Source organism: Dendrobium catenatum, unplaced genomic scaffold, assembly GCF_001605985.2.
Source record: "Dendrobium catenatum unplaced genomic scaffold, ASM160598v2 fragScaff_scaffold_1570, whole genome shotgun sequence".
Classification (NCBI taxonomy): Eukaryota; Viridiplantae; Streptophyta; class Magnoliopsida; order Asparagales; family Orchidaceae; genus Dendrobium; species Dendrobium catenatum.
In genome coordinates, this window is record NW_021320032.1 from 717,341 (window position 1) to 741,869 (window position 24,529).

Below are 24,529 nucleotides of genomic sequence, written 5' to 3' on the forward strand. Positions count from 1 at the left end.
CAGAAATCAACAAGTTGAATACTTGCATAATCCAAAGGATCATAACTTCTTTTTCTAAGCTGCAAGCTACATAATTATTATAAAAAATTAATAATAAAATGTGCATCATTATTTAAAAAAAAAATTAAAGAAGTTTCAAATAGTACCTATTTCTTAAATTAAGATTGTAACGAACATAGACAAGATCATTTAGCCTTTGGTACTCAAGATGATTTCTTCTATTTGTATGAATATGCTCAAACACACTCAAGTTCCTCTCACAACCTGATGAAGATGATGTCTGACTAAGAATTATAATAGCCAATTTCTATAAGTTTGGTGCACTAGAGCCGAACATCCTCCACCATTCATCTATAAATTAATAAACATACATTAATTTGTTCAAATATATATTAAAATGAAATCTCAAAATTTTGTCATCTTACTTGGTTGCATTTCTTTTGCTAAGGTTGATGCAATGGGCATACCAAAACTTCCTAAATTATCACGGAAAAGCCTCACCTCATTCATTGCCAAAGATGATTTTGGACATATATCTTTATTGCCAATCAATTCTATTAGACCTTGCAAAACTCAAGGCTTGTTGCAATAATTTTCTCTGTCATACTGAAAATGAGGGTTGAGAAAATAAGCTGTTGAATATATCCCTTGTCTTAGTTGATTATCCCATCTTCTCTTGATTATACTAGTGAAAGGCTTGTACATTCTTTTATTATTTCTAAACATAGTCTTCATTGCTTTTCTAGCTCTGTACATACAGCCATAAAGGTATCCAAGAGATGGTTTTCATATGCATCAACAATTCTTAACAACCTAATTAGGGGCCCTGATAATTTATAAATTATGAAGCTGTCATTTCAGAATTTTGCATCCAAAATAATTGAGGCTGTCTCTTCCCCCTTCATTGTCTTACTTAGCTTTGAATCAATGTAAGCCTTGCTGGTGATGAATGCTTGCAAATCATGTTTATAATGATGGACACTTCTTAAGGTAATGAACGTTGTTGCAAATCTGGTTACTCTTGACTTTACAATTTCAGTCAAACCTTTCCTTTTCTTAACCAAGCCAATATAAAAGCATGGTTATATATAAAAATTGTAACATTTGAAGCTTTTTTAAAATGGTAATGAAACGTTGTTGCAAAGATAATGAACGGTTGAACTGACCGATCTGATCCGATTTTCAAAACGTTATCTAAAACTCGAATTTCATACCAGGAAAATAATAATAATAATAATAATAATAATGCTCAGGTCATCTGTAGTTATGCTACGAGAAAGGAAATATCATACTAAAAAACGAAAAAGCATCTTCTGTATTCCTCTATCCTCAGCTATAATACCTAGCAGTAGCATCACATAGCTCCATCTCGCTCAATCTTTCACTCACTACTGTTCTATTTCCCTTTGCAATCTCCCACCATTCTTCTATACTATAATGGCGAAGCCATTCGTTTCGCTGCTATCTGCTGCACTTTGTTGTGTCTAAGCACATTTGCAACTTTTACCCACTCTTTACGCTTTGTTTCCGAGTAGAATAAGATAACGTCGGAGAAACAGATGAATAGTGCGCCAGCAGCAAGTTTGAGAATGGATTACCGGCCGCCGTTCACTGCATCGCAATGGGAAGAGCTTGAACATCAAGCCCTCATTTTTAAGTATCTTATTGCTGGAATCCCTGTTCCGCCTGAACTCCTGATCCCGATTCGAAGAAGCTATGAGTCAATGGCGGCAAGCTTCTCTTCCCATTCTTCTCGTAAGAGATCTTCACTTTTGTCTTGATTCGGGAGTTTCAACATTCTGATTTGGTGTTCTAAAATTACGGAAGGTTGTTTTTTGTTTATTATTATCTTTTGAGCTTCTTCTGATTGATTCACAGTGCAAGTGACTTAGTTTTGTTCTGTTTCTCTTGGTTTTCTCAACTGCTTTTTTTGGTTCCTCGCATAAAGGTGTTAACACTACTCGTGTCAGCTCTTTTCACGTTCCGGTTGTATGCTTCGAGAGTTTCAGCATTCTTATTTGATGTTTTTAAAATAGTTAAGTTTCATCTTTGCTTATGTTAACAGCTCCTTTCGGATATGTTGTGCATCTCTTCATTGTATATGCTCTATATTGATATTGTCTTTTCTGCATCTACTGATAGATTCACCAGATTAGTGATTCAGTTCTATTCCTATCCGTCCCCTAAAGCATCGAATTATTATATTCTCAGCATTTTAAAATGTTGGAAGATTGTTCTTTTCTTATATTGATTCCTCATTTCAGTTGATTTATCCTGTCTCTCTCCAATGAATCTGCTCTGTATTATTAGTCTTTTCTGCTTCTCCTGATTGATTCATAGGGTTTATTCTATTCTATTCAATTTTGTTTTATATTGGTTTTTTTTTTTGTACTTTATTTTTTTTCCTTTTGATTACCATTTCCAGATCTGCGACTTTCTACAATTTTTGTCCAATGTTTTTTTTTTTTTTCTTCTATCTCTTGTTTGTTCTTCAGTGAGTTATTGCTCTTTCTACGGGAAGAAGCCGGATCCAGAGCCTGGTCGATGTCGCAGAACTGATGGGAAGAAATGGCGGTGTTCTAAAGACGCTTACCCAGATTCAAAGTACTGTGAGCGGCACATGCATAGGGGCCGCAATCGTTCAAGAAAGCATGTGGAAATTTCTCAAACTGTTTCTCAGTCTCAGTCACTGTCGTCGATGGCGACTATTCCACTTGCTGCTACTGTTGGTGGGACCTCCGGCAGCGGCTCCTGCAGTGGGAGTTTGCATGGCCTTCCTTTTGGTTCTGCAGCAGTGGCGGGGTCGTCTCAAGCTCAGATTGATCCCGCTTCATATGGAATAACGACCAAGGATTTTAGGTTTATTACCATTTCATTGCATATTTCTCTCTAATGACATCTTTATTTGATAAAGGCGAGAATCCTGTGGAGTTGCAGTCGATTCATCTCAACCGGTCCATATACTTTTGGTTGTTGGGAGTAGAGCCCAAGAAAACAGAGGGGAATTGAAAAACAGAGAATTGGTAACCAAAATTGTTCAACGCACATTTAATATATAAAAAAGATGGATTTTTTGGGAAGATAGTGGGAAGATAGTGCCAGCAATTGTTGGATGCTTAACAATTGACCAATATCTGCTATCTAATTCACTATGGGAGGTTGGAATTAACTCTAATAGTTTCTTGTGTAAATTCATTTTGGTTTAGACTAATTAATCATTTTAAAGTGGATTGGACGTTAGGATTGGTTAAGAGTATCTCTATAGCACCATGGTAACAGTAGAGAATCTGAATATGAATTATAGCAAATGAACTTGAGTAACAGTGAGTTAAGTTGCCAGATTTATGGCCTAAATATATCTTTTGTGGGGGTTCTACTCACCAAGTAGCCCAGGCCTCAACGCTTTAGGAATCAGTATTTCCTTTTAGCTTCAAAATTTAGCTGCGTATTTTCCTAAATTGGCAGTTCTTATTCTTATTAAAACTCTTGCTCTATATCTTATGGGTATATATGTTCCTTGAAGTTACATGCAGATTGATCTAACACATCCTAGAAATTTTGTGCTCATCTGAAGTGTGAAGATGAAGAATCCCCTAACATTTTCATTGCTTATGCTAAAAATTAATAAATATGGTACAGAATTGGTTATTTATGTAGTCTTGTATCTTCTTATGTGGTTCTCTTGACAATAGATTTGCAGATCTGATTTGGTTCTTCCTATCATGACAGCAAAGTATGTTTATGTTGTAACACAGGCTATTCATATTAATTATAAAGTAAGCTGACATGGTGAGCCATGTTAATTAGTAACTATAATAAACTATAATCCCCTAATGTTTAGTATGCAATAGTTTGGTTCATTGATGGCATATTATTTTTTTAGGTTTCTTTACTATGATAAAATAAAATGTATGCTGTCAGATGAGCAAATATAGCATTATCCTCTCATTTTTACTATGCAATATTTTACTGCTTCACTTGGCAAAAAATTTTGTTTAGTTGCTGAACTTTGAATAAAATAAGGAATTATTCTATAAGAGAAGTAGTTTATATGATTAATTATATTATTCTTTTGATGTGTGTTTTATTTAGAACTTATTTGTGTATGTATTATACATATGGAACATGTGATATTGAGCAACTAATGTGACTCTACTGGGATAACATTTATTCATATAAAATTGATACATTTTTCAGTAATGAAGATCAGTTTAATGACCACCATTGAAACAATGCCATGTGTCAATATTTGACCTATTGCATAACAAGTCATTGTTAATCATTAGGTTATTGGTAGGTCATTGGATATTTATATTAAGGGCTCATTTGTTTGCTTCAAATTAGTAAAAAATGTATTGATAAATGCTGAATTTATTGTATTCTATCATTTGGTTGAATGAAGTTATAAATGTAAATTTTAGCTCTACTAAAAGTCGAAAACCTTCAAAATTCTTCTTTTCATTTTTGCTTTCAAAATACGTGGAAACAACTTCATTTTTTAAAGCATTCTTTACATGTGCAACAAACCAAATGAGCCCTTAATAAACTTTTTGAATAGATGAAGACAATCGAAAATTATAGTTTTGACAGATTTCATATGGCTTATTTGTCCCTCTTAACCTGCCTTCTTATTAATTTATTTATTTATTTTGAAGGTTGCCTTCCAAATGACATACATTTGATGCTACATTTATCTGTGGTTTATATTTATGTTTTCCTCGTTTTTTTTTTCTCTTGACGTTTTATGATAGGCTGATAAAGCTTCATTTTTTAAATACTTTTTTTGGCTGCCTACCCTTGGTTTATTTCTATCATCATACTTGTCTAAATCTTGTTAAACGCTACTGTACAGTCATGCAAATTCTTGGGCATAAAGGAATATTTTTTTAAGCATCTTGTTGTGCTTTTTATCTTAAATGGATCATGTTATGGCGCTAAAGTTTCATTTAATTTCAACTGTGGTTAGGCATTCTTTGAAATTGTTTAGGATGAGATGCCTTGATTAGAATTTTTATATGGATGCAATAAATTTTTCTATTAAACACTACTAGAAATTTTATTTGGTTGCTATCTGTTTCCATCTGCAAGATAACAATTAACTCATTAGTTTTCTACGAAAAACATCATTTTCTTACAAAACAAGAAATGCCTTGCTACACTTGAAGAACTATCTTGTATCCTTATAAAAAAAAGAAGATATGGTTATTGTGCTGATATGCCGGTTCAGGCTGCACCGGCCGGTTTAGCAAGTTTATAGGAGGCGGAATCAGTTTGCCTTCCTTGGCTTGGCCCGCCCATAGGGCGGGCCCCACTTATCCAATGGATTTGAAATTTAAAAGGAGGGGGTGGCTAGGTCTTGGGAGGGAAATTAGATTAGGAAAGCTTTGTATTAAAGAAGATGAGAGGGATTATGAGAGATTATGATTTTATTGATTGGAATTAGGGTTTCTTGGCGACATGGGCTCTAGACTCTCTTGTATAGAGATTTGGGAGATGATTCTCCTCTCGAATTGAGGATCTGTTGTATCTTTGCTTTGTTCTTGTTTCTCTTTGTTTTTTATAATTTTTGCTATCGTTTTATTGTTCTTCCACCACGATTTCTTCTTTTTTCTCGCTATTTTTACCGATTACTGTTAGGTTTGCTTGCGAACTCAAGTAGATCCGATAGGATTACTTGTGAACTCAAGTATTTCCTATCAAATTGGTATCAGAGCAAGTCTTGGGATCGGTGGAGGGTTGTTTTCGGCAAAGTCCAGCAATGATTTTTGGTCTGGAAAAGAGGAAAGTTGCTTTTTTTAGAGTCCCAAATCCAGATTTTGTGAATCTACAAATTCTGGATTGTGATGGCGGCCAAGAAGGTGGATACTTTGGAGGAAAAGCTTGAAGGGAAGATAAATCAAATTAAAACAACTATGGAGGATTGGATTTCTTACATGGAAGGACAAGTAGCCGATCTCCGGTACATGATAAAGAAAATATTAAAAATTCAAAACCAAACGGCGACTTCTGTGGCAAAAGGGGTGGAAGAAAAAAGCACGAATTTTGAAATTCGTAGGGAGGAAGATGAGGTGGAAATCATGGAAGGAAAAAGAAGAACACCCCATCTAGAGCCTATCCAGAGGGAAGAAAGAGGAGGTGGATATGGGGAACGCCAGGAGGGATACATTGGCCACCGAGGTGTTGATTCTGAAGAAAGAAGGGGGGATATCGAAGGGGGTTTGGGCTATGGCAGGGCAAGGGAAGGCCAAGAAATGTGGGGAGGGCATAGCGCTTGAGAGAGAGGAAACTATAGAAGAATAAGGGGGAATGGTAGCGATCATAAGGTTAGGAAGTTGAAGATGTCTATATCGAAGAAGAAGATGCATATGGGTGGATTTATAAGATGGAGCGATGTTTCGCTGTCAATGGGCTAACGGAGGAGGAGAAGCTGACAGCGGCAGGCTTGTGCTTGGAAGGAAAAGCTCTGTCTTGGTATCAGTGGAGAAATTAGAGGAGACCTATCAGGAACTGGAGGGAGTTCAAGGACTGCATAATAGAACATTTCCAAACCAAACGGGGAGGAGATTTCTATGAGCAGTTATTTGCTCTGACGCTTGAGGGATCAATAGCCGACTACAGGGAGCGATTTGAGCACCTAGCCAGCAGGGTGGAGTGTTTATTAGATACGATATTGTTGACCCTAAATCGTGGCCAGCAAAAAAAAAAAAAAAAAAGAGAAAAGATCAAATCCCTTACCTGCCGCCCCACGTCGCACGATCCAGCGCCGCTTGTCGCACGTTGAGGCCATACCGAGCATCGCGTCTCGCACCTCGCTCGCACGACTCGTTCGAGTCATTAAAAGACCGAAGGGACGAGGCCGCTCGCTCACTGGCATCTGCTCTTTTCCTCAAGCCCGATCAATCCCCCTCCGATCTTCCCTCTGCTTCCACGAATAGAGTCGGCCGAGCCCTCTGTTCCGTCGCTTCTTCACCTTGCTCCTTCATCCCGTGAGAGAGAGAGAAAGGGATTTGCCTACCTTGTCGAAGCCGAACTCCTCACCCGCTCCGACGACTCTCCCTTCTGAGAGATCGAAAGTCACGGCTTTTGATCGGAAGCCAAAACGGGAGCTTGTTCGTCGTGAGGGTGACTTTTTACCTTTCGGGTGCTTCTTCGGCCCCTCTGTACTGTTCAACTTTGCTCATTCGACGGCATTCCCTACCTGTTGGACCGGAAGTTAAAACATTTTGATCGGAAACAAGCCAGGGAGCACGCCGTCAGAGAAGGTAACTCACTCCCTTTCAAGCTCTTCTTTGGCCAAATCCCGTAAATCTGTGGAACCGAAACAAAAAAATATATTATATTAATTTTAACTAATTGAAATTAATCTTAATTAATTTAGTTAATTATTTTTTATTATAATTAATTAAAATAACTTCTAATTAATTATGATTAATTAAATTTAATCATAATTAATTATGTTATTTTTAATTAATTATTGATTAATTATAATTAATTAAATTTAATTATTATTAATTAAGATTAATAAAAAAATATGTTGCCTCGATTCACGAGCCTCCATCGCCAAAGCCCGCGAAGGTACGGATCTTCTAAACTCAGATTCTCGTTTTCGTTGTTCGCAGCGGACCGGAAAACCGCCTATACACGTCTTTATTGTGCGTGGTGGGATGGGAAACCGGTCTGACATGTACGACGAAGCGAGCAATCGCCTAAACTCTACTTCGGCGTTCGTGACGCACCGGAAAAATTGCCTATACACACCTTTATTAAGCGTGGTGGGATGGGATCACGGTGCGGCACCTACGGCGATGCGGGGTCACTCATATGTACCCTCAAGTGAGGGGAAAGCAAACTGGGTATTTTTAAACAGGTACCGAAGACCCCATATACGCCTTTATTGCACGTGGTGGGAGGAAAGAGCACAGCCGTGGTGTCCTCGTCTGAGGACACCTACCATACACGCCTTTATTGCGCGTGGTGGGAAGGCCCAATTTTCTCGTAGTTTTCCCCTAAACTGGGGAGACGTTAGGAGGCTGCCAAAATTTCGGGTGAATGTACGATCACCCTCAGACCTGTTTGAACTCAAAAGAACCAAGAAACCTTGACTTCATTGAACACGAACAGAGGACTTGTTGACCTAAATCAGAACCAAACTCAAATGATTTCTAAAAGATCAAATCCAAATAAAATGAAATCAAATTTGAACTGAACTCAAATCAAACTTGGACAAATGAAATTACACTTGCAAGGACTTCAGAAAAACCCTGAACAAGTACTTGAACTTGTTCTTGGAACTCGAACTGTGCAACATCAGGGGACCCGAACATAGAACTCAAACTCAAGTGAACTCCAACATGAATTGAACAAGATTTCAGAAGGCTTGAACTCAAATGATAACTTCATTGAAATAGAACCTGAACTCAAGTGAAATACAACATATTTGAACTCAAGTAAGTAGTTGAGTTGGATCGCAGGGGAGACTTGAACAAAAGCTTAAACTTTCAAGAATAACAGGGACTCAAGGAGCTTGAGATTGAATGGGATGCATAGAGTTGAACCCATAACAATATACAAGACTCAAGCATGAATTAAACCTTAAGCTCGGGTCCGATGTAACGAGTAGGACTAGACTTTGGATGAATGAACAAATCAAAGTCCAAATTCACGGTTGTTTAAGCTAACAACAAGTTGCAACTGAGAGATGAAATTCCAGTGTATGCGAAAGATGAATGCAACAAACTCCTACAACAATCCCTACGAGGTCAAATGCACCGTACTTGCAATGAAGATATGGTTGCATATTGCATACATGTGTCTTACATGCGTTATTAATATCTCCAACACAATCAATGTTGCCTGTTGATTGAAGAAGACAAAACTGTCAATTGATGGAGGAAGATCCATCCTTGCAAACCAATACAATCAGCAAAACCCACCTGAGATAGGTGAAAGGTGGAGTTGATGCAAGAACAATGGGTCTTCTACAAACACTTCTAGGAGGTCGTAGTGGATTCAACAATTCCCTGCAAACAAGAGGTCGTAGTGAATACAGCGGTCCCCTGCAAATGACTACTTATGGATAACAACAGTGGATACCTCGTAGGTACAATGAATCACTGTGGGCACAAGTACGGATATCACCTACGACAGTGGTGATCAAGATCTTCAAGTACGTCGGGTATAAGGGCAACTCGATGTACGAAAAAGTACACCCCCTGGCAGAATCGAAAAGGAAGTTTGAATAAATTAGAACTAAACTTCCTGGTGTTTTAAAATTTCTTTTTGATCCTGTACTTAAGAAGAAGATCGTGCTTGCATCTATTAATATCAATAACAACAAGTCTACTATGCTAAAGAGCTTGAAAAGAGTCCATTTCAAGGTAATGGCCATGGACTTTAAGAAGAATCTTTCCCGGTGAATGAGAAAAGGGGAGTCAACATGAAGACGAGAAGATGCCTCATAATGTCAAGATTACAACGCACCGCCACCGGATCCGCAACACTCGTATTAGCGGACAGAAGGCGTGTATAAGATCTCAAATGAAAAGTTGTGTGCATCCAAATGACAATTACCTACACAACTACAACTATTTCAAGCTATCCCTGCACGTGCACCATAGCTTGTATACACATTGGTACACAAAGGGGTATGTCAAATCAATGAAATTCCCAAACACCCGTATGGGCCCCGGCGAGCGTGTTATTGGTATACACGTGACGTCTAGGGATGCTGTGCGGGTCAATAAGTGAACTCTGGTTCGAACCTGATCCTTCTATATGGATCAATAGGAGTCGATAGGGTTCGAACTTCCAAACAAATACACAGTTGTGGCAACCAGTGTATTTGTTTTAATACATTCATATTAGGCCTTCAAGGCCTATAATCAAAAGAATTCACTAAATAAAGGCATGAAGTCTACGAAATCCGATCCTCCTAAGCAAGTAAAATAGGAGTGATTAGGGTTCAAGCCATCGGATAAATATGCGGTTATAAAATTGATCGGAATATTTATTTTGTACATTCATATTAGGCCTTCAAGGTCTTTAACAAAGAAAATTCATAAGCAAATGCACAAAGCCTACGAGAAACCCGATCCTCGATCAACAGCTCAGCCGAGTCGACAAGGTTCAATCCAAAATAGAAATGACCTCAAACACCCCGATGATGGCCGTGCTGAATGCAGATCTCAACCGGAGGTGTTTCCAAATACTTTCAAATGCCTTCCAAGCTCCACTCAAAAATCCAAAATTCCATAAATCCTAAAATTCAGATATTTAAATTTGAAATCAAACTATCAATCACTCAAAGGAAAATTCATCCACCCTCCACAACAGTTTGCCGGGGTGGACAAATCAAAATTTACTTCAGCTCACAATGAGCAAAATGCCTAGTCAAAAATATCACTAGGATCCATTCTCAAACAATCTCCTGCCAATAAGGACTTGGTACGTGTCCTCTAACCGGTGGTTTTGCCGCCAAATGGCACCTCAGGATAAACGGTTATGATGACTCGGGGCCCTCTGAACCGAGTGGTTTTGCCGCCAAATGGCACCACGATATACAGGTTATTTCCAGAGCCAATACGCTCCTTATTGGCATCAAATCTTTGAGATATGAATTAATAGGATATAATTGATAGGGCACAAAGCCCTCTGTTAGCTAAGGTGGATTCAAATTTGTTCCCTTAGACAAACATTCAACCCAGGTCTACAAGGTCCCCTTGGATGAAGCAACCCATGGCTGCCGATAAGGATCCTTCTGTCAGGTTGGGTCGACTACCTCCTTTGACTAAATAGACCAGGGACCACGATGGCTCAGGACGACGGAACCATGGGATCTTGATCGGGTCTATCATCCATTCCCCCACCATCCGCCTTAAGTGCAAGATGGTGAAAATTTCTATTTTAAATATCAAAGTTTCCAAATTCCCAAATCCAAACCCCACTCCTATACCCAAAACCTATGCTGCTACTATATGCCAGATAACACGTATTCTCTACGTATCTGATTGACGCTAGCCTTGATCGAAAGTTCTCTCTCGTGATTGAGAGGGGTAATTAACTATAGGGGCTTGCGCTTATAGGAAACCAGAACTCAGATCATAAAGTCCTCACAAAATGAGGGCGAAATCTCTGGGTAATGTCTTATCTACAAACCCATCTGCCTTCCAAAATTTAACCCGTAACCTATTATGTTAAAACTCCCTCGCAAAAGCAAAAAGCAAACAATGCACGGCAGGGAGGCCAGGGCCGAATTTTCGGAGCCCACAGGTATTGGAGGAGAATTTCATGAAGGGGTTGAAGGCAGAGATTCGAGCATCAGTGAAGGTTCTGATGCCCCGTGACTTGGGTGAGGCCATGAAGTTGGCCCAATTGGTGGAAAATCAGGGAAATCTGGAGAGGGGAGCCAGGAATAGTAGCACAAGGGGTACTTCCAAGATGACAACCACCCATCTAGCACCTAAAGGTCTTGCAATAGGTGGAAGTCGGGAGGCCACCAAAGAGAAGATAGGGGGAGGAAGTGGGAGAAATTTCAAGCGGCTAGTAGAAAAAGAGATGCAGGAGAAGAGGGATAAGGGGTTGTGTTTCAGGTGCGATGAAAACTATACGTCAGGGCATCGGTGCAAGGACTGAACTCCTCAGGTTTTCACCGTCTGTGATGATGAGGAAACTGAGGAGGGAGGTGAGGAGGAGATGGAAGAGAAGGTGTATTTGGATCTGACCGAGGTTTCGCTTGACTCAATGGTAGGATTCACTATGAATCATACAGTGAAAGTGAAGGGGGAGATAGAGGATATGGAGGTGGTGGTGGTGATTAATAGTGAGGTTACCCACAATTTCATTTTCACTCAGTTCGTCGACCAAATAAGAGTGAGATTAGTGGATACCAGTTGTTACGGGGTGATGATGGGTACAGGGAAGGTGGAGAAAGGCTGACTATTTAGGAGATTCAGGGGATTCAAGTGAGGGAAGATTTTCTTCCCCTGGAGCTTGGGAGTATAAATGTCATCTTGGACAATGAAGGTGTTGATTAAGGGAGATGTAGGGTTATCCAAATCCATATTTTCTCTTAAAACTATGGCGTGGGATATAAAGTTGGTAGGCGAAGGATATTTGGTGGTTCTGTACAGTTTGGAGGGAGCTAGATTGGAAGAGGGAGGGGACATACCTCTCTCCATACAGCCGTTGATTCAACAGTTTCAAGAGATGTTTCAGCCACCTCAAGGATTGCCATCGCAGAGGGAGCAGGAGCACACCATCATATTAAGGGAGGGTGTGCCACCCATCAATGTACGACCTTTTTGCTATCCTCAGTTTTAGAAAGATAAAATTAAAAAGTTGATTAGAGAGATGCTAGAGGCATGAATCATCAGATCCAACATCAATCGCTTCTTTAGTCCAGTTCTATTGGTGAAGAAGAAGGATGACAGCTGGTGATTTTGTGTGGACTACAGAGCGCTCAACAAGGAAATGGTACTTGACAAGTTTTCTATACTAGTTATTGACGAGCTGTTAGATGAATTGAGTGGAACAGTAATCTTCAGCAAGATAGACTTGAAATCAGTATACCATCAGATCCGGATGAAGGAAGATGTACCCAAGACGTCCTTTAGAACTCATGAGGGATACTATGAGTTTGGTGATGTCTTTTGGCCTCACCAATGCTCCAGATACTTTCCAGACACTTATGAATAAGATTTTCAAATCTTATCTCAGATGATTTGTATTAGTATTCTTTGATGACATCCTAGTCTACAACAGGAAAGAGGAGAAGCATTGGGAGTATTTGAAAAGAGTATTATAGGTGCTGCAGGAGCACCAGCTGAGGGCCAAGCTGAAGCAGTGCTGCTTCGCACAAGTCAGTGTAGAGTATTTGGGCCATGTTGTATCAAAAGAAGGGGTGAGCATATCAGTCCAAAATTGAGGCAATACTAAAGTGGCCAGTGCCTAAAAATCTAAAGGAGTTGAGGAGATTTCTAAGACTAACAGGTTACTACAAATATTTGTAAAGGGATACAGCATCATAGTATGGCCACTCACTGAGCAGGTGAAGAAGGACGATTTCCTATGGGGGGAGTCGGCCACATCAGCATTTGAGAGCTTGAAGAAGGTTATGACTACGGTACCGGTCCTAGCTTTTTCAGATTTCACTTAGATCTTCATAGTGGAGACAGATGCGTCCGGATACGGGCTGGGTGCAGTGCTTATATAGAGTCATAGGCCCATTACCTATTTCAGCCAAGTGTTGACTGCTAGAGCCAGGCTGAAGTTAGTCTATGAGAGAGAGTTAATGGCGATCATGATGTCCATCCAGAAGTGGCAGCCCTACCTACTTGGGAGGAATTTTATTCTCAGGACAGATAAGCAGAGCTTGAAATACCTACTGGAACAGTGGATGGTGACAAAGGAGCATCAAAGTGGCTGTCCAAGTTGCTAGGATATGATTTTGAGATTTAGTATAGGTCAGGAGTGGAGAATAAGGCGGTAGATGCCTTATCCAGATGTATGGAGGAGTTGCAGATAGTGGCACTATCTATTTCTTTGATTCTTGATTAGGAGGCCATCAGAGAAGAAAGTGCTAAGGATGAGGGTTTGGGAAAGATCAGAGCAAAATTATTGAAGGAAGAGGGTAGCCACCTAGGGTACTTATTGGAGGGGGACAGACTGTTATAGCAGGAGAGGTTTATGATGCCCTGAACCTCGTTCCACATCCCAAACTTACTCCAGGAGTTTCATGGAAGCGCTGTTGGGGGCCACTCAGGCATGCAGAAAATATACTGAAGGCTAGCTTCGAAGCTGTACTTGAAGGGGATGCATAAAGATGTAGTGAATATGATAGCCAGATGTGAGATCTGTCAAAGGAACAAATACCTGGCTATGTCACCAGGAGGAGTACTACAGTCGTTGACTCTACCAAGACAAGTATGGGAGGAGATATCCATGAACTTCATAGATGAGTTGTCCCGTTCAGAAGGTTTCACAATGATTCTAGTAGTGGTGCATAGGTTGAGCAAGTATACACATTTCATTTCCCTCCGACACCCCAAAACAACAGTAACAGTGGCTTTAGCTTTCATCAGAGAGGTGGTTAGATTACATGAGTACTAGAGGTGATAGTATCAGATATAGATAAGATGTTCCTCAGCCATTTTTTTAAGAGAGTTGTTCAGGTTAAAGGGGATAGTTTTGAAGAGGAGCACATCTTACCACCCACAAACGGATGGCCAGACGGAAGTAGTCAACCAGAGCTTGGAGACTAACCTTAGATGCTTCGTATCGGAGACACCCAAGCTATGGGCTAAGTAGCTATCATGGGCTGAAAACTGGTACAACATCTCTTTTCATTCTGCTTCTTAGATGAGATCATTCAAGGTATTGTACAAAAGGGATCCTCCCTACTTGGTGCACTTTGGGAGTAGCAATACTCTAGTTTCTTCAGTAAAAGAGTACTTGGAGGAGAGGGATAGAGTGCTGGAAGAGTTGAAGAGACATCTGCTGAGGGCTCAACAGATTATGAAGAAACAAGCTGATGGGCATATGAAGGACATTCAGTTTAAAGTGGGGAAGAGAGTGTTCTTGAAGCTCCGATCATATAGACAGAAGACAGTCACCAATAGGAGGAATGAAAGCTTGCTTCAAGGTACTTTAAGCCTTATGAAGTGCTAGAGAAGATCGGAGTAGTAGCATATCGACTAAAACTATCACCAACGGCGACTATACATCCAATTTTTCATGTATCACAGTTGAGAAAGGCCATTGGTGATTATACATCTAACCCCGAGTTATCGGCAACAATTACTAAGTATTTAGAGGTAGTTTTGGAACCCTTAGAGCTGATGGGGGTTCGCCATAAAGAAGATGAAACTAAGTGTTGATCAAGTGGAAGAACCTTCCTGACAACGAGGCCACGTTGGAGCCATACGATAGGGTGAAACATCAGTTTCTGGGTTTTTACCTTGAGGACAAGGTGACTCTTTGGGAGGGCGATATTGATTTGCCGGCTCAGGTTGAACCGGCCCAGCTGGCCCAAGGGTCGGTTCAACAAGTCTACAAGAGGCGGAATAAGTCCGCCTCCCTTGGCTTGGTCCGCCCATAGGGTGGGCCCCACTTGTCCAATGGATTTGAAATTTAAAAGGAGGGGGCTGCTAGGGCTTGGGAGGGAAATTAGATTAGGAAAGCTTTTGTATTAAAGAGAATGAGAGAGATTAGGAGAGATTATATTTTGATTGATTGGAATTAGAGTTTCTTGGCAACTTGGGCTTAAGATTCTCTTGTCTAGAGGTTTTGGAGGGATCGAATTGATGATCTCTTGTATCTTTGCTTTGTTCTTGTTTCCCTTTGTTTTCTATAAGATTTGCTATCGTTTGTGACACCGGAGTGTCTTATACGTTCTTTGATACAGTTTCATTTGTTTGTTTGTAATTACTCTGTTTCTGTTATAGCTTTTCGTGTTGCCACTTATGTAGCTACATTTGAATTGTATTTTCTGATTCATTTTCCCGGTTGCTATTAGAAGGGCACCTGGAATAATAGAAGGGGGCTTTTGGATTACATTCTAACATTTTTGTTTCTCTGACGGAGGTCGAGAACGCATTTATGTATCCTGTTTTCTCTACAGGTGGTGGCGGAGTTCTGTATCCGGTTAGCCCAAGCCGGTGGTGATTAATCTCCGAGGGGTGAAGAACGTGGACTAGGTGGTGGTTCTCCTGATTCTTGAGTTCGACGAGACTCAGGTAATTTCTATTCAAGATACTCTGTTTTTGAACGGTGTCATTTGGTATCAGAGCCGGCGAAGATGCCGCCTCGAAGGAATCCGCAAAGACCGACGAGAGACGTAATCTTTGAGGATTTACAAAGGGAAATCCAGCAGCTGCAGCAAAGACTCGCAAGGTTTGAGCATCAAGAAACGGAGGACATTCCAGAAGAGGAAGAGGAGGTCAACCCTTTTCATCAAGATCTTCATAGTGAAGATGAGGAAAGACGAAATGTGCCAGGTCGTGCGAGACGTCCGCGTGATGACAGTGGAGTCAAGGTGGAGTTGCCCGAATTCGATGGTAGACTGGATCCGGATGAATTCGTGAATTGGATGCACACTGTAGACAGAATTGTTGATTTTAAAGAAATTCCTCCTGATCGAGTGGTCAAGCTTGTCGCCATCAAGTTAAAGAAAAACGCATCCCTGTGGTGGGAAAACTTGAAACGGAATCGAGACAGGGAAGGAAAAAGCAAGATCGTGACATGGGTTAAGATGAAGAAGGAACTCAAGCGGAAGTATTTGCCGGAACGATATCGTCAGGATTTGTTCTTGAAACTTCACCGCTTACAACAAAATCAACTCACTGTTGAAGAATACATTGCTGAGTTTGAACAGTTATCCCTCCAGTGTGAATTGGCTGAACCTGAAGAAAATACCATTGCCCGGTTTTTAGAAGGATTGCAGCCAACGATAGCCCATGTGGTTCAGTTGCAACCATATTGGACGCTACAAGATGTGTTTGATCTGTCTTTCAAAGTGGAAAAACAACAACGATCCAACAGGTGGTCTCGAACTAAAAATCCGGTTCAAGAGGAAGGAATTGATCGAAATCAAGTCAAGAAAACTGAAGGAAAAACTACGTGGATAACTCCTTGGAACAAGGAGAATACTAGATCTTCTACTGGAACAGTGAAGTTACAGGGGACTAGTGGAGCACCTCCAAGAAAGTGTTTCAAGTGCCAAGGATTTGGCCACATTGCCTCAGGATGCCCAAATCGTAGGATTGTTACTTTGATAGAGGAAGTTGATGCTTAACAAGAAGAGATGATGGAGCTTGAATCAGAGAACAATCCGATGGCAGAAACCATGGTGATTCCACCTGATGAGGGAAGCTTGCTTGTTCTCAGAAGACTGCTTAATTCTCAGAAGGGTAGTTCTGGTCAGCGTCACAGCATCTTCCAGACCCGGTGCACGGTTGGAGGAAAGGTCTGTCAGATGATTATTGACAGCGGAAGTTGTGAGAATGTGGTCTCCACAACCATGGTCAGCAAGCTTGAGTTGCCCACGGTCGACCATCCCAAACCTTATGCATTATCTTGGATTAGGAAAGAGAACGAAGTCCAGGTATCGAAGCGCTGTCTTGTGAATTTCTCCATTGGTGCTTATGCGGAACAGGTATGGTGTGATGTAGTACCGATGGACGCTTGCCATCTTCTGTTTGGCCGCCCGTGGCAGTTTGATAAGAAGACTGTTCATGATGGAGAATCTAATACCTATTCGTTCAAGCATCAGAACCAACAGATTGTCTTAGTTCCCCTACAAGACGCTCCTGCGGTTAAAGCAAATCCTCAACTATTAACTCGTTCTTTGTTCTTGGAAGCTTTCCGGGAGGCTAGAATTGGGTTGGTATTGCTGGTTCTGGTGGCCAATGAAGTTCAGTCCAGTGAATCCAAACTGGTACAGGACATCCTGAATGAGTATCCAGACGTCCTGTCATGTGTTCTACCGGCCAGATTACCTCCAGAAAGGCAGATTCAACATGCTATTGAATTTGTTCCTGGTTCTGTCATTCCCAATCGCCCTGCCTACAGACTTCGTCTTGATGAACAAGCTGAGCTCAAACGACAAGTGGAGGAGTTGTTAAGCAAAGGATTTGTAAGGCATAGTGTCTGCCCCTGTGCTGTGCCTGCTTTGTTGGTTCCAAAACGAGATGGAACTTACAGAATGTGTATAGATAGTAGGGCCGTCAATAAAATTACCGTCAAATACAGGTTCCCTATCCCTCGCATAGATGACATCTTCGACCAGCTACAAGGTGCTACCATCTTTTCTAAATTGGATTTATGCAGTGGTTACCACCAAATACGGATGAGGCCGGGCGACGAGTGGAAAACTGCATTTAAAACACTCGAGGGATTATACGAATGGTTGGTCATGCCATTCGGCTTAACCAACGCATCGAGCACATTCATGAGATTAATGAATCATATTCTGCAACCATTTCTGTTTAAATTTGTGATTGCATACTTTGACGATGTTCTTGTGTATAGTTCTGACATTCAGGAGCATCGCATCCACCTACGGCGTATCCTTGAACTCTTTCGGGAGCAACAGCTGTTTGTTAATGTGGAGAACTGTCAGTTTGCAGTCCCACAGATTTTGTTTTTGGGATACCAGCTCTCTGCCGAAGGATTGAAGGTGGATTTGTCCAAAGTGGACGCAGTCCGTGGTTGGCCTGTTCCTCAGTCGTTCACAGATATCCGTCGTTTTCACGGACTTGCATCATTCTACAGAAGATTCATCCTGAATTTCAGCACAATTGCTGCTCCGATGACGGAAATTCTCAGAGCCAATCAGTTTGAATGGAATCGGGACGCACAAGTTAGTTTTGATGCTTTGAAACAGCAGCTATCGTCGACCCCCACATTAGCATTGCCTAACTTCCATCAAGCCTTTGAAGTTGAATGTGATGCGTCAAATGTTGGCATCGGTGCAGTCTTGACTCAAGGGGGCCATCCGGTAGCTTATTTCAGTGAAACATTGAGTGACGCCAGGCGAAAGTATTCCACGTATGACAAGGAGTTCTACGCAATTATTCGAGCCTTGCAGCATTGGAGTGTCACTATTTGCTGTCCAGCGAGTTTGTGCTTTTCTCCGACCATGAGGCTCTTCGTTTTCTAAATCATTAAAAGAAACTCAAAGCTCGACATGCTAAGTGGTCTGAGTTTTTATCAGCGTTTCACTATGTTCTGAAACACAAGGCTGGACATAACAACCAAGTGGCGGACGCCCTTAGCCGACGACATCTACTTCTACAAACTCTGCAAAATAAAGTAGTTGGATTTGAAGTCATCCGGGATTTATATGCTGAAGATGCAGAGTTTGGGACCATCTGGCAACAATGCCTACAAGGTCCATTCAAGTTGTTCCACATTACAGACGGTTACCTGTTTTTTAAACAGCGATTGTGTATTCCAAACTGTTCGCTGCGATTGACGCTTATCTTAGAAAGCCATGAGGGAGATTTGGCGGGTCATTTTGGACGAGAAAAGACCGCAGCATTATTGGGGGAAAATTTTTACTGGCCCTCACTTTCGAAACATGTGGGAAGATTTGTGAGAAGTTGCAGTATTTGTAAAAGAGCAAAAACTTCCAGTATCAATGCGGGAATGTATACTCCTCTGCCCGTGCCCAGCTCCCCGTGGGTTGACATCAGCCTAGATTTTGTCGTTGGACTACCCCGCACGCAGAGGAACAAGGATTCCATAATGGTGGTGGTAGATCGTTTCTCCAAGATGGTACATTTTGTTCCTTGCCAAAAGACGCTGGATGCCACACACGTTGCAGATTTGTTCTTTAAGGAGATCGTCCGTCTCCATGGAATTCCAAAAACAATTACGTCCGATAGAGATGTTAAGTTTTTAAGTCACTTTTGGAAGACACTGTGGGGAAAATTTGATACGAAATTACAGTTTAGCTCAGCTGCCCATCCCCAAACTGATGGTCAGACCGAAACGGTGAACCGGAGCTTAGGCAATCTTCTGCGTTGCTTTGTTGGGAAAAACATCAAACAGTGGGATCTGATCTTAGCCTAGGTAGAATTTGAATTCAATCGGTCTGTTAATCAGGCAACCAAAAGAACTCCATTTGAAGTTGCTTATGGATATAACCCAATTACGCCACTTGAGTTAGTTCCCATGGTACAGACAGCTGCTTTTAGTGCTGATGCCGAACAAAGGAGTGTTGAAATTCAACAGTTGCATCAACAGGTTAGAGATACTATCGCAAAACACAATAACAAATGTCGGCAGCAAGCTAATAAGTCCCGAAGGTCCGTGGAGTTCAAAGAAGGAGATCTTGTATGGATTTGGTTGTGCAAGGAAAGGTTTCCTCCAGGAGCTTTTTCTAATCTTGACGGTCCTTTTCGCGTGATTAAAAAGATTAATAACAACGCTTATCAAATTGATCTCCCTGGTGACTACCAGATCTCTACTACTTTTAATGTCGCCGACTTAACGCCTCACTATGATTTAGATACTTCTCCTACCCCGGAAGAATGACACCGGAGTGTCTTCTACGTTCCTTGATACAGTTTCATTTGTTTGTTTGTAATTACTCTGTTTCTGTTATAGCTTTTTGTGTTTCCACTTATGTAGCTACATTTGAATTGTATTTTCTGATTCATTTTCCCGGTTGCTATTAGAAGGGCACCTGGAATAATAGAAGGGGGCTTTTGGATTGCATTCTAACATTTTTGTTTCTCTGACGGAGGTCGAGAACGCATTTCTGTATCCTGTTTTCTCTACAGGTGGTGGCGGAGTTCTGTATCCGGTTAGCCCAAGCCGGTGGTGATTAATCTCCGAGGGGTGAAGAACGTGGACTAGGTGGTGGTTCTCCTGATTCTTGAGTTTGACGAGACTCAGGTAATTTCTATTCAAGATACTCTGTTCTTGAACGGTGTCAGTTTGATTGTTATTCTACCACGATTTCTTCGTTTCTCGCTATTTTTGCCGATAGGTTTGCTTGTGAACTCAAGTAGATCTGATAGGATTACTTGCGAACTCAAGTATTTCCTATCATGTGCCTTGATAGAATTATATTCCAACTTTCTTCATAATATTGATGGAAAGTATATTTTTCTTTTCATGTTTATTCAACAATTTTGTAAACTTCTAAACGGTGAAAACTTATTCTAAGTCACTGTTTGGGTTTTTTTTTTTTTTGTTCCGCGTACTTTTGTGTTACGCCTCATGATTAAGAGTATTTTGTTCTGTTAGATATTTATCTACAGTGACTTTTTGCTTAACAGGTTGTTTGTAATCATTTCTCGAACTTTTTAAGTATACCCACTTTGTGATCAAGCTTAAAGATAGCTTCTGGTCTCCCATTCTTCTAGTTATGCTAGACTATAGACAGAAAGATTGAACTTATTTCCAAAGTATTCGAATGATTCTACTATTGCTGTTGTGGTTAATATGCCTGCAAAGATAAGAATTGCATAATCTTGTCTCTTCAGTGGAGTGAAATAACTAATTTTGAAAAAAAAAATTAACCATTGAGGTGTAATCATCACTTCTATAGATATATGCTATGTGAATGTCCAGTATCAATTATCTTAGATAATTAATTTTGTTTTCAACATTTATAAAATTATATTTGTTTGCACACTTCTGGTTCTAAGTGCAGCAGCAATTCTTCTTCATCTGTTCTAAATATTTCAGGACCATGGGTTCCAAAGCAGACCTTTTAGGAATCATTTATCATTGATGCCTTATCAATCAATATTACATAGAAAAAATCCATCATAAAAACTAATGCAATCACAATCAGATCTGCTCTTTATTGATAAACTTAAGATTTGAAGAGAAAATTGATTTTGCTGCATCGTGCATTCTATGATTCTGGTTGCTCATGGATGCATATTCTGTCATCTAACCTAGACATTCAGGTACATTAATGAATCGAAACCTGAGCTGGACAAGTGTAGTTTCTTCTCAGAAGCTTCTAGAACTGGGAGAGATCTTTCCATGAACTCTTCATTCGACAATTCATGGAGCTTGATGCCATCCTCGATCTCTTCATTTCCAGTATCCAAAGAGAGAGACGACTCTTTCATCCAGAACAATTACCTTCAGCTTCAACCAATGCAAGATCTTAGGTCTGTCACAGTTAGGTCCATGCATCAACAGAACCAGGATTCATTCTTTGGGAGCGAATTTAGTTCATTAGAGCCAACTGTCAAAATCGTGCAACCACTCCGAGCCTTCTTTGATGAATGGCCAATGAAGAGGGATTCATGGTCTGATCTAGAAGAGGATGAACGGTCAAATCGTGCCTCATTTGCCACCACTCAGCTCTCCATTTCGATACCGATGGTCTCTTCTGATTTCTCATCCACCACTTCCTTATCACAAAATGGTTAGTTTCAAACTCGTCCAGCATTTTTGACTTATGATAACTCTGAGCATCATTCATTTCCTCATTTTGTGTATTGCAGATGAGTGAAGATGGCCTGCTACTTATTCAGTAACTTTGAATTTATGTTCTTAATGTGAACTAATTTTAATTAAGAATATTGCTACTAATGTTCTTCACTGTAACTTCATGCTTGCCATTGTCTTGAAACAATGAAGTCACTTGATTTTCATGTGCTCAATTTTGTATGCATACATTTTCAACGCTGTGACTTTCTGTGCTAAAGCTAACTGGTAGCAATTCTGGGGGAGCTTTAAACCAGAGATAGTTAAACAAAAGCATTTATACCGGTAAGCAATGCGTTCATGATTTTGCCTCTGACCGTTCAGTAAAAGGGTTCACTTTTTGTTCAGGCGAGCATGTGGATGGAAGGGGAAATTATAGGGTTCGGACAACGGACGATATCCGGAGCCCAATGAAAATACGCCACATCATCTCCTACTCGGTGCTGAGCTCGGTATGAGCTTAGTACTTCAGAGTACCGAACTCAGTACTTCATAGTACCGAGTTTGGTATTACTCGGTACTGTGAAGTACCGAATAGTAAGCTGTGTCCGGTATCCGAACCCAATAATCTCTCGGATGGGAAGGTCTTGCAGCTGTGTAGTAACTTTTCATTTTTAAGGGCGTAGTGTCTTCTGAGCATTTGAACAGATTTGTGTCTGATGAAAGGAATATTAGATTTAGACATTTTCATTAGTATAATATCCAAAAAGCTTGTGTTTATTTATATATCAACTAATTTCTTAAACCTATTAGCAGTATATGTAATTCTATAAGTCGATTCGTATACTATCTGTCTTTTGCGTCTCACTAATATATCATTTTGATTAATGTGTTAATTTAAACTAAGTATTTTTGTTAATAAAGGATTTGCCCACTAAGTAGAGCTCTGATTAATATAGGGCTTGTGGAGGGCTGGCTTCCTTCAGTAACATGATATCATCTTTTCATTAATCATCTAAAATATAATTGTAGTATCATTATTTTTTATTCAGAGTTCTTTTTTGTGAGTGTCTGTTGAATGCACTTACGCCGTGGCGGAGTCCTAATCGTTCAATGGCTTATCGAAGGGTTGATTCACAAGTTCAAAATTAATCTTTGAATTCAATTTTGAAACAAGTTCCCCTAAATGATATATATATATATATATATATATATTCAGCAAACTTACAGTTGAATTGAACGTCTCGGAAATACGAACCCAACGACACCAAATTTGATTCACTCTTGATTATAAATAAGTTGAAATCAAATACTCGAAGCGCATTTGGAGGGTTCAAATCGTAATTTGGATTTTCAAACGGTTTTCAAACGTGTCATGCTTATAGTTGAATCAAGCAGCTCGACGAAACGAATACAATGAGCCCAATATCGCTAAATTATGATATCATTAAGACATTCAAATGCATAATAAATGGTCAATAATCAAGGGATTTAATATCGGACGTTCATTCAAACCACTCTCAATTTACCCTTTATCTTCCTCCCATTTATTGACCATGCCACTCTCGGAAAACAATAAATAGACCACTCGATTTCTCATGGAAGGAGGAGGAAGGGAGCCCAAGCAAGAAGAGGAGGAAAAGAGCCTAAGCAAGAAGATAAAAAGAGAATGAAGAGTTCACTTGCCACGAAACTCCTTGACCAATATCGGACTTCAATCCGGCCACCGACTGTCGTCGAACTTTTGCCCGGCTACCTGCTGATGATGGATTTCTTTTTTGCCACCAACTGACACCGGATTTCAGCCAGTCGTCGGATTTCTACTCAACGCTGAACTTTCGTCCGTCGCTGAACTTCTGTCAATTGCCGGACTTCTACCCAATGTCAGATTTCCACCTGTCGCTGAACTTTTGCCCGTCACCGAATTTTCATCGGACTTCTATTCGACGTCGAACTTATGCTCGTCGTCGAACTTCTACCAATCACTGAACTTTTGTCGGACTTCTACCCGACGACGAGCGTCCGCCCATCGTCGGGCTTTTTCCCTTCGTCGGACTTCTGCATGTCGCCAGACTTTCACGGAATTCTACCCGATGCAAGACTTCTATCCATCGTCGGACTTCTGCTCGTCGCTGGACTTTCGTCGGACTTCTACCCTATGCCAGACTTCCGCCCGTCGTCGGATTTCTATCCAATACCAGACTTCTGCCTGTTAACGGTCCTTCCAATCTCCGACTATGGACCTTCCGACTTCCGTCTCCAGACAATATTCTTTTAGTCGTCCGTCGTCCACTGACTATGTTCCTTCCGACGAAACGAACACATCAATAATGATTCTTCCTATTTCCACCATGTAACACACTCTATATGTTGTATGTTTGTTACATCAAGCCAATGCCTTCCCTCCAATAATGGGTCTCATTTGTAATCAATTGCAAATACAAGTGGATTCACTTAAACTGTCAGACCCTATGATTTTTTCCCTATTCAGATTTTCCATATAAAAATATTGGTGTCTGATATTATGAATGCTGCACCATCTCTTTTTATCTGTATGTGTGTAGGATCATCATACAAAATTAGGATGCTAAATTTTATATTTCTTTATCGCTACGAATATCCCAAGACAAAAAAA

At 40.5% G+C, this 24,529-nt stretch overlaps 1 protein-coding gene across 1 annotated transcript; it reads left to right on the forward strand.

Moving 5' to 3' along the window:
* Nucleotides 1–1,289: 1,289 nt before the first annotated feature.
* On the forward strand, nucleotides 1,290–22,222 carry LOC110113043 (growth-regulating factor 4). The gene is made up of 4 exons (XM_020845461.2): nucleotides 1,290–1,755; nucleotides 2,496–2,859; nucleotides 21,423–21,892; nucleotides 21,972–22,222. Exons 1-4 carry the CDS (start codon nucleotides 1,560–1,562, stop codon nucleotides 21,977–21,979), a joined length of 1,038 nt encoding a protein of 345 aa, XP_020701120.1. The 5' UTR covers nucleotides 1,290–1,559; the 3' UTR covers nucleotides 21,980–22,222.
* The last annotated feature ends 2,307 nt before the right edge of the window (nucleotides 22,223–24,529 follow it).